Genomic DNA, 15,623 nt, shown 5'->3' on the forward strand with positions numbered 1-15,623 from the left:
AACTGCACAAACTTCTTTTGATACGATTGGGTGAAACTGTGATTTAATTTTAAGCTGCAGAAATAGTGGTACAAGTGAAGCAGTACACTCAGTTTTGTTGTGCTAAATGTTGGCTGCTGTGATTCAGTCAACCTTTCTTGCAGTCAAAGAAGCAACAGTTCTAGCCTATCACTTTTCAACCATATCTTAGTAAATGTGGTTTTGATTTGCCCTCACTCAGTATAAACCAGATGTCACTGTTTAAGTCACTGGCTTACAATGATAAAAAGTCAATATAAGAGTTTTATCTGGCCACAAGAAGAGAATACAAAATCCCTAATATTTGATCTCTGTATTGTTCTCAGTTGTACTGATTCCCCCTTGGTAACTTCCCTCCATGAACTGTTGAATTGCAGAAGAACGACAAAAGAATGAGTAAATACAGATGCATATTTCTTTGGGGGAAATTTGGAGTCAGTGGATCACAATCACACATCTCCTTGTTATCCTGAAAACTTATGTACCCACTCTACTCCTCACCACTCTAAAAATACAGCAGAAATTTGAGAAGAAAGAAATGTGCACTCTATCTTTAGAAAGGCCACCCTTTTGTTCTGATTTCAAACAAAGAGTTGCAAAATATTCTTTCACAGAGAAAGACCTCCTGAATCTGATTAAACTATTAACAAAAGAGTCAGTATTTCCTCCCTATTCAGTATTTCCTGTATTTTCTTTCTATCATTTTCTTGATATATTGGACTTTTTCCTGTGTAAACACCAAACAAACAGACTCAACTGAAATGTGGAATTGGAACACACAATTAGACCACATTGAAATGCTCAAGGTTCATAGGTGACCTTTGTGGGTAGGACCTTTCTTGGAGATGGATGCTGAAATGACCATGCAGCAATCATATTTGCTGCTGTTTATAGTGTCAAATAAAGTTGAATACTGGACACAGCACAAATTATGGTGCAAATATTTAATGGGAACAGTATACATGAAAACCGGTATTTTGTAGCAGAAAGGAAATAGATAATTAATATCAACTTGCCTATGCTATGAAGGCAAAAATCTTATGCATTTCATAAAATCTGTATTTTGAAGTACAATATTGCAACCCAGGGAAAGAGAGAAGTTTCTTCTGTATGATTGTGTCATGAATATCATAGAATCATAGAATCATGAAGGTTGGAAAAGACCTCCAAGATCATCTGGTCCAACCATCTCCCCTACCACCAATGTTATCACACATTCATAGACCAGGAAGTGTCATTGTTAAAAGTGGTGGTTCAAACTGCATCCCTATATACACTGGAGACAAATCAAATTTCTAGTAGACTGTGACATAGAAATACAGCAAAATATATTTTCAAAATTTTTCTGCTCAAATCTGTTTTCCAACATGAAGAAAAAATCTCAGACACTTTCAAACTTAGAACAAAACCAAAGGAAGTTCTCTAATCAACGTTCCTACTCAAAAGTAACAAGCTCTATTAAATTGATATAAAATTTAAACTCTTAAATCAACCATAGAATTACAGAATCAATGGATGATTTATGTTGGAAAGAACCTCTGGAGGCCATCTGGTCCATCCCATCTGCTCAAGTTGAGATACCTAGAGACGATTGCCCAGAACCATGTCCAGATGGCTTTTGGATATCTTCAAAGGGCCTGACTCCACAACCTCTCTGTGCAAACTGCACAAGTGCTTAGTCACCTACATAGTAAAGAAGGGCTTCCTGATGTTGAGAGGGAACATCTTGTGTTTCAGTTTGTGCCCATTGCCTCTTGTCCTGGCACTAGGCACAACTGAAGAGAGTGTAGCTCTGTCTTCTTTTCAGCTTCTTTCCAGGTATTTATATACATCGATAAGATTCTCCTAGGCCTTCTATTCTCCATGCTGAAGAGTCCCAACTCTCTCCCTTCATTATCTCTGTGACCCTCTCCAGTATGTCTATGTGTCTCCTGTACTGAGGAGCCTAGGAATGCACACAGTACTCCAGATGTGGCCTCATCAATGCTGAGGAGAGGGGAAGGATTACCTTCCTCAAATTGCTGACAATACTTTGTCTAATGTAGCCCATAATACTAACAGTCTTCTCTGTGGCAGGGGCACGTTTCCAGCTCATGTTCAAATTGGTGTCCATCAGGACCCCATGACCTTTTCTGCCTAGCTTCTTTCCAGCTGTTTTGCCCCCAGGATATGTTGGTGCATGGGGTTGGTTGTTTCTCCCCAGGTGCAAGACTTTGCATCTCTCTTTTGAGCTTCATGAGGTCAGTCCCTCTCTCCAGCTTGTTGAGGTCCCTCTGACTGTCAGCACAACCATATGGTCACCTCTCCTTCCAGTTTTGTATCACCTTCAGACACGCAGAGGGTACACTCTGCTCCATCATCCAGATCATTAATAAAGAGATTAAACAGGACTGGAATCAATATTTACCACTGACATACACTTCTAGTTAGTGGTCTCTGACTAGACTTTAAAACACTGATCACTATCTTCTTGGGCTGGCTGTTTAGCCAGTTTTAAATCCATCCCCCAGTATGCTCATCCATCCCATACATAGTTTCTTTATGAGGATCTTATGGGAGACAGTGTTGAAACCCTTACCGAAGTCCAGGTAGACAATGTTCTCTGCTCTCTCCTCATCTACCAGCCAGTGATTTAATTGTAGAAGCTTATGAGGTTGTTCAAATGTGACTTCCCCTTGGTAAACGCATTCTGAGTACTCCTGATCACATTCTTGCCCTTCCTGTGCTTGGAAATGGTTTCCGGGATTATGTGCTCCATCACTTTCCCAGGGACTGAGGTGAGTCTGCCTGGCCCTGGGTCTTCTTTCCTGACTTTCTTGAAGATAGGAGTGAAGGAGTGATATTTGCTTTCCTCCAGTCCTCAGGCACTCTCTCAGTAACCATGATCTTTAAAAGGTTTTTGAAGGTGACCTTGCAACGGTGACATCTTCTGGCTCCCACAGCACTCATGGGTGCATCCCATCAGAGCTAATGGATTTATGTATGTACAGTTTGCTTGCGTTCCCAGACCAGAACTTCTTCCTTGCTCCAAACTTTTCCTTTACATTCTGGGGCCTGGTATGCATCAAGGCCAATTTTGCTCGTAAAGACTGAAGCAAAGAAGGCACCCAGTACCTCAGCTGTTTTCACCTCCTATATAATCAAGTCCACCATCTCCTTCAGCAGTGGGTCCATATTTTTCCATCTTCATTTTGTCACCCAGAAGCCCTTCCTGTTGTCTTTGACATCACTGGCCCGAGTGAGTTCCAAATGGGCTCTGGCTTTCCTAACATCATCCCTGTCTCTATATTACTCCCAGGTTACACATCCATGTATTTACCCCCTCTATGCTTTCTTTTTGTGATTGAATTTGGCCAGGAACCTCTAGTTCATCAAATGTCTTTTGGCATTTTTGCCTGAATTTCTGCTCATTGGGACAGACCTCTCTTGAGTTTGGAGGAGGTGATAGCTGAATATCAACTAGGTATTTTGGATCCCTCTTCCCTCTACGGCCCTATGTGTTAGGTAAAGAGATGGAGATCTTCCCTCTTAGTTGAAGACCAATGGTCTTAGGTTGGCAATCTTGGAAATATCCAATCAGTATTTCCATTCTCCCTGCATAACAGCTATGGCAATTATGATAACCACATACTGTTTATTAACACTTATTTGTGTTAATAACACTTTATTAACACTTCTGGGCCACCTTGGAAGATCACATTATTGCATGTAGAGGAAAAGCATCATTACTTGGATCTAAAATATCAACATACTTAAAATTCATATTCCCCAGCCAAGAGGAGGATGAGGGTGCTAACTGGTGTTTTGCTGCTAAGCAGCAAACAAAGAACCCACACATATTTGAGTAGTAAAGGAGAGAAGTGTTTGCTTTGGGGTTTTAGAGTAATTTAGAATAACTGAAAGTTGGTGCATTGAAGAGTAAACTGTAAATAATTAAGAGTTTCTGGAGGTGAATGTATCTTTGTAAATAGAAGTGAGAGAAGACTCATCATCTGAGTAGTCAAATGGGCTAAAAGGAGAGCCCTGGTAGAAATGGATATATAAGAAATTCTAACCAATGACAAGAAGTAGCCCCACCAACCTTTATGCTTCTGAGCTCTTTGGCTATGCTGACATGCTTGAGATTAACAACTTTGCTACAGTTCAGGTTTCTGAGATAGACAGAGGAGGCTAATATCCTGTCTCTGATTCATAAATATTTCTTATTGCTGATTCTATTTATCTGGAAAGGCTTCCTTTCTGTTACATTTTAGTGTATGTGAAAGTTAGACTCTGCTTTGAATTTCTATTAAACATTATTTTACATCATCTTTTTGAAAAATCTGAAAATGACAATCTATTTCTTCATATGCTTCCAGTTCTCCTTCTGCTGATCAGAAGAATATTTTTAGATCAACTGGACTGCCGCCTTTTCACAGATCCAAGGATATTTCTCATAACAATCCTCACTGTGAACTTCTAATTTATGATAGTATAGGTACGCACAGTTTTCCTCGTTGGACAAATCAATCCTAGGAAATGGAAAAAAAAACAACATATTGTTAAAAACTCACACATACATGTTTTGTACAAAGCTTTTGGATGATCATACATTATTGCAAAATTTGCACAGTCATGCAAGTTCTTCTACAAAATGTTGAAGAACATGACATTGTTCAAGTCAAGGCAGTCTCCCACCTTCCTTCAATGTAAAGATGTAAAAAAAATATATTAAAGATTAAAAATTAATTAAAAATTAATTAATTAAAATTATTTTTAATGCAATTAAAACATATTTGTAATGTAACAGAAAAAGAAAAGAAAAGAAAAGAAAAGAAAAGAAAAGAAAAGAAAAGAAAAGAAAAGAAAAGAAAAGAAAAGAAAAGAAAAGAAAAGAAAAGAAAAGAGCATACTCAAAACAAAAAATAATACTAATTCCTCACCAGTCATTACTGACCCTCCTGATTTATACAGTAGTAATTTGAGTCTGAAAACTGAATGACAGTGGTCTGCCCAAACAGAAGCCAGATCATTCAGCCTGATGTCTACTAGCCACAGGAATTACAAGAGTTTGCAAGACAAAATGAGCACATATTTCTCAGGAGGCACTGTAGAATTTTCAGTCAGAAAATGTTGGTCCTGCCTGTGACAGCTCTCCATTTTGATGAGGACTCTCATATTACTGCATACAGTGGTCATTTCATGTAGAACAGAATAGTAATTCATTTTCCCCACAGTTTAAATAAAGGAGAAAGAGGCTGAATAAGCTGATAATAATTTACAGAAAAAGTAAATGGCTGCTTATCACATTGACCATTTTTGTGTATTAAGGGTTTGAAATGTTGATGAAAGAGAGGAGTGAATTTGGGATAACTGTGGCTGAGTAGAAAAGGCTTGTTCAGGAAGGTTGTGCATGAGGCAGTCTGTCTTGAAAGAAGTGTGGGTTACTTGCTTTAGAGCTCATGGGATGTTTCATAAAGAGAATGGGTTTAAATAGGGAGAGCAGTCACTGATTGCACTGGTTCGTTGTTTCTTTCTCTTGCTTTCACTTTTAGTTTTCTAAAACTATCTTTTTCAGGGATTCCAAACCTATAATAGTATTCTAATTCTTTGCCATTAATAGGATTTATTTATTTTTCCCTCCTCCCTAAACGCACAGGGATGATATTGTGCAAGAAGAGATTAAAAACTACCAAACATCTAAGTTCAGCAAACCTACCAGTCCATCCTCTGTGTAGAAAGTTTTGTATCATCCGTCCAAGACCAGCCTTCAACTCTATAGGATAATCCAATCCAGTATGATTGTTTTTGTAATATATGAGACATTCTGATCTATGAAAAATGCAAAACCTTTATCACCAACTTGTTTGTGGATGTGTTTTGGCTTAAATCTAAATAGCTTCTGCTGAGAAGAGGTAATCAAAGAAAGAACCAAAAGAGTTAAGTAATTTGACAATGAAATTCTGAACTCGTCATCAAAACTTAGTAACATAGTTTCCAGGAGACAGTGTCTTTATTTGACATGCAAACAGGAATATTTTGTGTCTGACATCTTTACAAAATATAAGACCATGGCAACAATTCTCTCTAGAACTCTATTAGAGTATTCAAAGAGATTTTCTGAATTGAAAATCATCACTTCTAACTTTCTCAGGATTCAGGACGCTTGCATCCAATAACTGTCTGAATAACATCCCATGTTACTAGCTTCCTCATCAGTATACTTTTATGATTAAATGCTCTTCAGTCCACATTGCCTCAGACCCTGGGGACAGTATGTCTATTAATGTATATTTTTAGGAGGTATTTGCTGACTGGTGAAGAGTTTTCAATAGTTGATACCATTGCAAAGAAATACCAGTATGATAGGAATCGTACCAACTTGCTTTTCCTTTTCAGTGTAAGAAGGGTGGAATTCTGAGAAAAGCAAAAGTCTTTACTTTCTAGCCATGTTGCCTCCTTTTCTGAAATATAGAAACAGGTGTCACCTCCAATCCATTTCCAGTTTACAGGGCACAGTGAACATGCTGGGCCTAGAACAGTAAGAAACCATCAGTCCCTTATAAATAACCAAATGAAGAGTAGAGAAATGTACACTCATAGGCCTGGAAAGTCAAAGATATGTAGAGCTGAAATGCATATGGCACTTTATGGTTATATCTATACTCATTTTTTATTATTTTTTATTTTTTTTAGTTCATAATTTAATTTCCTATAATATATAACACCCTTATTTAACTATATAAGACTTAACACACACTTCAGGCTGTGTGAATGGTAGTTCTACTTACTGTTCTTAATGTTTGTGTCACCCATTGAGCATAAGCTCTCTTTTAATCCTCGCAAGTTTTCATTATGTTGCACAGGTGCCTGAGAACCTCTGAGACCTGAAGTTTATAAAGAAATTCTCCAGTGAGACAAAAAAAAAGTTGTGATGATATTGCATGATATACGTGCTTCATCATATTTTGCAAATTTACTTTTTGCAGCTGTGTGTTCACATACAAATCTGATGCTACAGTGTCACATATGGTGAGGAAACTAGCAGATGTGAAAACAATGGATAAAGAGATTCCCAAGTTTTAAGTGTATTTTAATCACAGTTCCATTACAAGTCACTCAACAACCCAATAAAAAACTAAAACAATGCAAAAAATATACTTAGCAAGGAGCATCTTGAACTAATCATGCTGATCTTAAAGGAAGACTTTTGAGACTTTAAAAAAAACAACATCCTAAAACTCCTAAAAAAACCCCACCTTTAAATCTTGGTTAAACTTTTCTGAGAAAGGCAGGCTTATATATATATACTTATATATATATCAGGAGTACTTAGATATTAGCTTTTGGCAGTAATGAGTTAGAATGACAATGTCCAGGTTCTGCAATAACAAGTTAGGCACAGTGATGTCACATGATAAAAGCTAATATAAAACATGAAGGTCTTCAATTCTTTTGCACATCTCAGGTAAGCTCGAATGACAGAGTAAAACAGACAGACAGTGAGGTTTCCTCATGAATCTGAGTGCTAGAAGTATGTCCCTTTTTTAACATACTTATGTGAACTGATTTAAGATAGTAGTCTTCCAACACAAAAGGTCTCCAAGCAAGGAGAAAAGAACTGCTGTTCCAGTAGAGTAAAGAGGCTTGAACAACAAGAGAAGAGGAAAACAGAAACATCAAACTGATTTATAAAAGTCAATATTAGAATTTCATAACTGAATTCTAATTAGCAAATAAAAGAGTGATAGATGGATGAGGGTAGAATCCATTTCTCCCATTCTTTCAAAAATACACAGCCTTGATTTCTGTATCCTTGCTCTGGGCACAGGTCCAGAAATGCCTTTAAAAATACTTCCTCAAAGACTTATGCACCAAGCTGTGGTGTTTATTTCAGGCAAATAGGAAGATGGGGAAGAACAGTATATGTGAGGAGGCTGAACTATGACTCCTTTGTTGCAGTCAGTCTGCCACTTTTCTTCAGTGCAGTTATTCCCAAGGTGTTAATATGAATAAAGGAATACAGTAGGTTTCAGCGCTTACCTAGGACTATCATTCCTATGATGAGGGCCAGGCACAGTACAGACAAAATGAAGATAGCTGGCAACCATACAGCAAAGGGAAGAGATCGCCCTGGGAGAAACCAAAAATTTACGTGACATCCAGCACTCTGTTCAGTAACCCTGACAATGCTCCCCCCTTCCAGGAAAAGCCATTAGTTGGCTTTCAAAGTATTTTCCCTTCTTGGATACATTATATTTTAAGGATCAACTCAAATGAAAATTGTGAAGGACATTAAGCTCTCTGCAGTGCATCTGTTAAAGGAGTCTGTTTGAAATGAGTCACTGGAAGTATATAGTTTAAACAGAACAGGTAGGGGATTCCTTGCCTTTAGAAAATGATGAGACTATGAAACCTGGTAGTGATCCTATGGCTTAGAATTCGGTGATGTTCCTGCTCTCCCTGGCAATACTTTATTATTCTTCTGTGCCAGAATAGAGTAAGGAAATATATCTATATCATCTTCCACTTTTCACAAATCCTTTCTACTCTCAGTGTACACACTGAGATATAAACACAATATAAATAGCACAATATAAAACAATAAATAAAACTAATCACACATTAGCACTGATTCCTATATTCCAGAGTTTGAACCAAAGCCATCTGTCTTTTTCTACAGAAATTTAGGGCAAGTAACAGCAGTAGTTTCTTTCTATGTATTTTCACATCCATGCACACTTGTTTTTATCAGACAAAACCATATAAATAGTGCACAGAAATAAACATTAAGCCTATAAATACATATTTTTCTCATTTGCTTATCTGGACAAGAGAGATCATTCTGGTTGTCCACTATAGCATAGAAAGTTCAAGAACAGGTGTCAGTCATACCTTGGTTGACGTTCACAGACATATAGTGTCTGGATGGATGCTGTGGCAGGTGATTTAAATTAGAGTATCCATCCTCTTCTGTGTTCATATTCAGTATCTGAAAACTCATTTGTGGTTCAATAATGATCCTCTTAAAAGACAGACCATATGTTTTGTGAAGGAGAAGCAAAGAGAAAAGCAGAAAGAAGGAAGAGAGAGGAGAATGAGTCACACTTCAAATTTCCTGAGTCAAATTATTCATATTCAAGTACTATGTGTGACTCCTCCTTTTCCTCTCTCAGGAGAAGGAATCCTCTCTTTCTGCTCAGCACGTCTCAGCTAGATTCTGCCTCCCCAGGTCTACAGACACATAGAAATGACATGAATCCCAGTCATTTTATGGCTACATAGTATCACTCTTTTCTATTGAGCCTTTCCATGACTTCCATCTCCTTTGAACTTTTTTGAAACAGAATTTTGAAACAGAAAAAGCACCTTCAATTCATTTCAGAGGCAGGCTGATTTCAGTTCTGTGCCTTTTTCATTACTCATTGTTAAGGGCTAAAAATCCAGGTGTTTGTCTTCAATTCAGATCAAAAGTCACAGCTGTAAATAGTAGCTGAAACTGTGTAATCACACAGGAAACACTGTCCAGAATCTAATGTCATCTTCTCAGAGGGACAATTGGGAAATCACAATGTGGAAAAAGAAGACACAGAGAGCACTTAACAAACAAGCCTTTGTGGCAAAGGCTAACCACAGATCAGACAAAATTAGCAAGAGCATAGCTAGCAGAGCAAAGGAAGTGATAATTCTCTTCAGCAGTTGTGCATATACAGCTAGAGTGCTACGTCCAGCTTCAGGCACCCCAGTAAGAAAAAAATATAATTACAAACAAACAAACAAACAAACAAAACACAAACCAAACCAAAACCCTCTAAACCTCAAAAATACTAAAACTGGTCAAGGGGGTACCCACAAAGATAATTAGGAAACAGAGCACATGATTTACAGGGATTTGTTCAGCCTGGAGAAAAGAAAGATACTGACAAACTAATTGGAGTCACTGCATAAAGGGGAGTATAAAGGAGATAAAGCCAAACTCAGAAATATACAATGGAAGACAAGAAGCAATGGGAGTATATTATATGAAGGGGAATTCTGATCTGACAAGAGGAAAAACAAATCACATTGAGGTGGTCAAATATTGGAACAAGTGCTTGGAAAGGGTGTGGCAGCTTTGTCCTTGGAGATTTTCTGAGCTTGACTGGACAGAGGCTGGAGCAATCTGATCTAGTTTTGAAAGTAGCTCTGCTGAGCAAGAGTTTAGAACAGATTCACTTCAGAACTCCCTTCCAAGCTAAACCTTTTCATGACTGTGATCTATAAGTATGAAGGGAAGATTGACTACAGCTTTTAGCTTATAACGACCAAGGAAGCAACAGTAGATCACTTGAAATAGCATAATCTGTCCCTCTTTCTTATAACTTAGAAAATTTTAAAAAGTGAGAAACAAAAGAGACTGGACACTACTTTATATCTCAACTTCTCTACATCATCCAACTACAGTAGGAGCCCATTCTTCTTTTTGCAAAGCTGTAGCTTACTGTTTGCTGGCGTACTGCACAGTGCTGCGTGCTCTCCCCTTTCTTCTCTGGAAGTTCCCCTGCCAGCAGAACATAGGATGTATTAAAGCCATGAAAGCCAAGTAAGAAGGTTCTGAATGGTTGGTGAAATTGCACCTTACCTGCTGCCTCAGGTATCTCAGATGAGTGCATATTTATTTAATATAACACAAAGCAATTGCAAGTCCTGACCGAGTAAAGGCAGGAGCAGAGTGAAGGACTTTTAAGGAAAGAAGATACTGTGAGAGAGACCAAGCAGGGTTCAAGTAACAGGAATCTGTAGGGTGACAGTGAGATGTTGCAACTTTAAACCCATCACTACAGATGCATGAACCAGGACTGAAATCTGTGTCAAGGAGTCTGGTACCCCCAAAAAGAGATGCATGGCAAAACGCTGGTGTCTTAAGACTTTTGTCTTAAATACCTTTGGGAGGAGCCTCTGCAAGTCAACTGGTTCAACTTCCTATTCAAAGCTTTGCCAGCTTCTAGCAGTGGTAAAGTTGCTCAAGGAAGGACATGGGGTGGGCTAGGAGAACACAGGTAATGAATAATTGGCTGAGAGGCTGGTGTTGAGACAGGAACTTTGGGTTCTTTGACCATGGGGCAGTTCACTCAACCCCTGGCCTGTTGTCGATGGATGGAACTCACATGTCTCAAAGGGGGAAATGGTTCCTAGCGCAGGAGCTAGCAGGACTCGTCGGGAGAGCTTTAAGCTAGCTGTGATGGGGGGAAGGGATAAAACAGGACTCACCAGAGAAGAGCCTAGGGGAATGATGCTGAAGCTGGGGATGAGGGAGATGTCTCATCTGAAATGCATCTACACCAGTGCACACAGCATGGGCAACAAACAGGAGGAGCTGGAAGCGACTGTGCGGCAGGCTGACTGACCTAGCTGCCATAACTGAAACGTGGTAGGGTGAGTCCCATGATTGGAGTACTGTGATGGGCAGCTACAAGCTCTTCAGAAGGGATGGACAAGGAAGGAAGGGTGGTGGTGTGGCTCTTTATATTAAAGAGTGTTTTGACATTGAAGAGCTTGGGGTTGGAAATGATAAAGTTGAGTGTCTATGGATAAGGACTGGGGGAAGGCCTGTAGGGGTGACATCTTGTTGGGGGTCTGTTATAGACTGCCTAAGCAGGATGAAGAGATGGATGAGGCATTCTATGAGCAGCTCACAGAAGTTGCATGATTGCCAGCACTCATTCTCATGGGAGACTTCAACTTCTCTGACATATGCTGGAAGTATAATACTGCACAGAGGAAGCAGTCCAGGAGGTTTCTAGAGTGTGTGGAAGACAGCTTCCTGACACAGCTGGTACAAGAGCCTACCAAGCGAAGTGCCCCACTAGACCTGCTCTTCACTAACAGAGAAGGACTGGTGGGAGATGTGAAGGTTGGGGACTGTATTTGTCAGAGTGACCATGAAATGGTAGAGTTTTTTATTCTTGGTGATGTCAGAAGGGTAACTAACAAAACTGCCATCTTGAACTTCTGGAGGGTGGACTTAGACCTGTTCTGGACACTTGTTGCAGGGGTCCCTTGGGATTCACTCCTGAAGGGCAAAGGGGTCCAGAAAGCCTGGACACTCCTCAGGACGGAAATCTTAAAGGTCCAGGAGCAGGCTGTTCCTGAGTCCTGTAAGCCAAAAGGGAAGAAGACTGACGTGGATGAACCAGGAACTTCTGTTGAGAGTCTGTGAGAAAAAGAGAATATACATCCTCTGGAAGAAGGGACTGGATACTTGGGGAGACTACAAAGAAGACATGCAGGGAGGAAGTTAGAAAGGCAAAAGCCCAGCTTGAACTCAGAGTGGCCACTGCAGTAAAAGAGAACAAGAAATCCTTTTACAAATATATTAACAGTAAGAGAAGAACCAAGGACAATTTCCATAATTTCCTTGGTGCAGAAGGGAATGTGATCACTGAGGATAAGGAAAAGGCTGAGGTTCTCAACACCTTCTTACATCTGTCTTTAACAGTCAGATCAGTTATCCTCAGGGTACTTCACACACTGACCTGGAAGTCCCTTGTGATTCAGGTAGAGAATCGCTCCTTGTCATTCAGGCAGAGACAGTTAGAGACCTGCTCCTCCATCTGGAACATCACGAGTCCATGGGACCAGACCATGGGACCAGATGGGCTCCACCCCAGGGTGCTGAGGGAGCTGGCAGAGGTAGTTGCCAAGCCGCTTTCCACCATCTATGAGCATTCCTTCTTACCTGGAGAGGTCCCAGGGGATTGGAGGCTTGGTGATGTGACTCCTATCTACAAGAAGAGCCATAAGGAGGATCTGGGGAACTACAGGGCTGTCAACCTGACCTCATTTCCAGGGAAAGCTATGGAGAAAATCATCTTGGGTGAGATCACATGGCATGTGCATGGCATCCAGGGAATCAGACCCAGCCAGCATGGGTTCATGAAAGGCAAGTCATGCTTGTCCAACCTTATCTCCTTCTATGACCGGGTGAGCTGTCTGGTAGGGAGGATGTTAATGCAGTCTACCTGGTCTTCAGAAAAGCCTCTGACACGGTCTCCCACAGTATTCTCCTGGGGAAACTGGCTGCCCATGGCCTGGACAGGTATACTCTTCTCTAGGTAAAGAACTGTCTGGAGGGCCATGCCCAGCGGGTAGTGATTAATGGAGTTAAGTCCAGTTGGCATCCCATTACAAGTGGTGTCCCCCAGGGGTTGGTACTGGGGCTTATCTTGTTTAATATCGTTATTGATGACCTAGATAAGGGGATCGAGTGTACCCTCAGTAAGTTTGCAGACGACACCAGGTTGGGAGGTAATGTTGATCTGCCTGAGGGTAGGGTGACCCTTCAGAGGGATCTGGATAGGCTGGACTGATGGGCTGAGGTGAATGGGATGAGATTCAACAAGGCCAAGTGCCAGGTCCTGCATTTTGGCCACAACAACCCCAAGCAGCAGTACAGGATAAGGGATGAGTGGCTGGAAAGCTGCCTGGCAGAGAAGGACCTGAGAGTATCAGTTGATAGTTGGCTGAATATGAGCCAGCAGTGTGCTCAGGTGGCCAAGAAGGCCAACAGCATCCTGGCTTGTATCAGAAACAGTGTGGCCAGCAGGTCTAGGGAAGTGATTGTCCCCCTGTACTCAGCCCTGGTGAGTCCCCGTCTCTAGTACTGTGTTCAGTTTTGTGCCCCTCACTACAAGAAAGATATCGAGGACCTGAAATGTGTCCAGAGAAGGGCAACAAAACTGGTGAGGGGTCTGGAGCACAAGTCTTATGAGGAGCAGCTGAGGGAGCTGGGATTGTTAAGTCTGGAGGAGGCTCGGGGGAGACCTCATTGCACTCTACCACTTCCTGAAGGGATGTTGTGATGAAGAGGGGGTTGGCCTCTTCTCCCAGATAACTAATGATAGGACTTGAGGAAATGGCCTCAAGTTGTGCCTGGGGAGATTTAGATTAGATATCAGGAAAAACTTTTTCTCTCAAAGAGTGTTCAGGAACTGGAACGGCCTGCCCAGAGTGGAGTCACCGTCACTCGTGATGTTCAAGAAGCGCCTGGATGAGGTGCTACGAGATATGATTTAATAGCTTAGTGGGTAGTATTAGTGATAGGAGGACAGTTGGAGTAGATGATCTTGTAGGTATTTTCCAACCTTGTGTTTCTATGATTCTAAGGACTTGTCCAGTCAAATTCACAGTGTCTTCAAGAATGGAGATCTCCAAGACTTCCTGGATACCCATTCCTGTTTGACCACATACACAGTGAAGAATTTTCTCCTTATGTCTTATTAGGATTTCCCTTATTACAGTTTCTGTTAGTTGCCTCCAGTGCTCTAACCAGCACTGGCAGAAAGTAAGTATGAATCCGCGGGAACAAGACAGAGGTGCTGTTGGCTTTCTTGGTCACCTGAGCACACTGCTGGCTCACATTCAACTAGCTATTGACCAATATACCAGGTCCTTTTCTGCCAGGCAGCTTTCCAGCCACTCATCTCCCAGCCTGTAGTACTGCTACAGGATTGTGTGCCCCAAGTGCAGGACCTGGCACTTGGCCTTGTTGAACTTCATACAGTTGGCCTTGGCCCATCAGTCCAGCCTATCCAGATCCCTGTGCAGAGCACCTTCCTACCCTCGAGCAGATCAGCGCTTGCACCTAACTTGGTGTCATCTGCAAAATTACTGAGAGTGCACTTGATCCTCTTGTCCAGATCACTGATGAAGATATTGAAGAGAACTGGCCCCAGTACTGAGCCCTGGGTGACACCACTAGTGACTGATCTCCATCTGGATTTAACTCCATTCACCATGACTCTTCAAGCCAGGCCACCCAGACAATTATTAACCCAATAAAGCGTACACCCATCCAAGACTTGAGCAGCCAGCTTCTTCAGGAAAATGCTGTCAGAAATGGTTTCAAAAGCCTTACTGAAGTCTAGGTACCACTTCCACAGCCTATCTGTCATCCACTGAGCGCATCACTTTGCTGTAGAAGTAGATCAGGTCTATTGATCAGGACCTGACTTTTATAAACCCATGCTGACTGGACCTGATCACCTGGTTGTCCTGTAAGTGCTGTGTGATGGCACTCAAGATCATGTGCCCCATGAGCTTTCCCGGTACCAAGGTCAGACTGACAGACCTGTAGCTTTCCAGATCCTCTTTCTGGCCCTGCTTGTAGATGGGTGTCACATTTGCTAGCCACCAGTTGACTGGGATCTCCCCTGATAGCCAGGACTGCTGATAAATGATGGAAGTCAGCTTGGCAAGCACTTCCAGCAGCTCCCTCAGTACCCTCAGGTGGATCCAATCTGTCCTCATACATGTAGACTTGCATACATCTAAGTGGATAAGCAGTTTGCTAACCATTTCCTCATGGAATATGAGGGCTTTATTCCACTCTTTGTCCCCACCTACTATCTCCATATCTACCAGATGAAACATTGTATCTTACTTTCAGGCATGCACTTCCTATTGCAATGGTAAGGAATTCTAGTTAGTTCAGCTGTTAGCTCGTAAAACAGAATCACAGAACAGAATAATCTTGAAAACCTCTAGTACTGATAAATTGGGACTTGGCCCTACTGAATATGGTGAATTTATTCAGTTCACAAACATCTTTCAGCACATTAGGTAGAGGGTTTTTTGCTTGTTTAACT

The 15,623-nt window shown here is 41.1% G+C and overlaps 1 protein-coding gene across 2 annotated transcripts; it reads right to left on the reverse strand.

Moving 5' to 3' along the window:
• Nucleotides 1–947: 947 nt before the first annotated feature.
• Nucleotides 948–9,107, reverse strand: LOC101791902 (natural killer cells antigen CD94-like). Of its 2 annotated transcripts, none has more exons than XM_005012681.6 (6): nucleotides 8,893–9,107; nucleotides 8,041–8,130; nucleotides 6,789–6,884; nucleotides 6,376–6,461; nucleotides 5,717–5,829; nucleotides 948–4,529 (listed from the first exon to the last, which is right to left on the reverse strand). In XM_005012681.6, the coding sequence occupies exons 1-6, from the start codon at nucleotides 8,999–9,001 to the stop codon at nucleotides 4,406–4,408; spliced, it is 618 nt and encodes a 205-aa protein (XP_005012738.1). In that variant the 5' UTR covers nucleotides 9,002–9,107; the 3' UTR covers nucleotides 948–4,405. The 2 variants fall into 2 exon arrangements, with proteins under 2 accessions (XP_005012738.1, XP_012948581.1); XM_013093127.5 differs by having other exon boundaries at nucleotides 6,376–6,530; nucleotides 8,893–9,105.
• Between the last annotated feature and the right edge of the window lie 6,516 nt (nucleotides 9,108–15,623).

This window comes from Anas platyrhynchos, chromosome 1 (genome assembly GCF_047663525.1).
Source record: "Anas platyrhynchos isolate ZD024472 breed Pekin duck chromosome 1, IASCAAS_PekinDuck_T2T, whole genome shotgun sequence".
Taxonomy (NCBI): domain Eukaryota; kingdom Metazoa; phylum Chordata; class Aves; order Anseriformes; family Anatidae; genus Anas; species Anas platyrhynchos.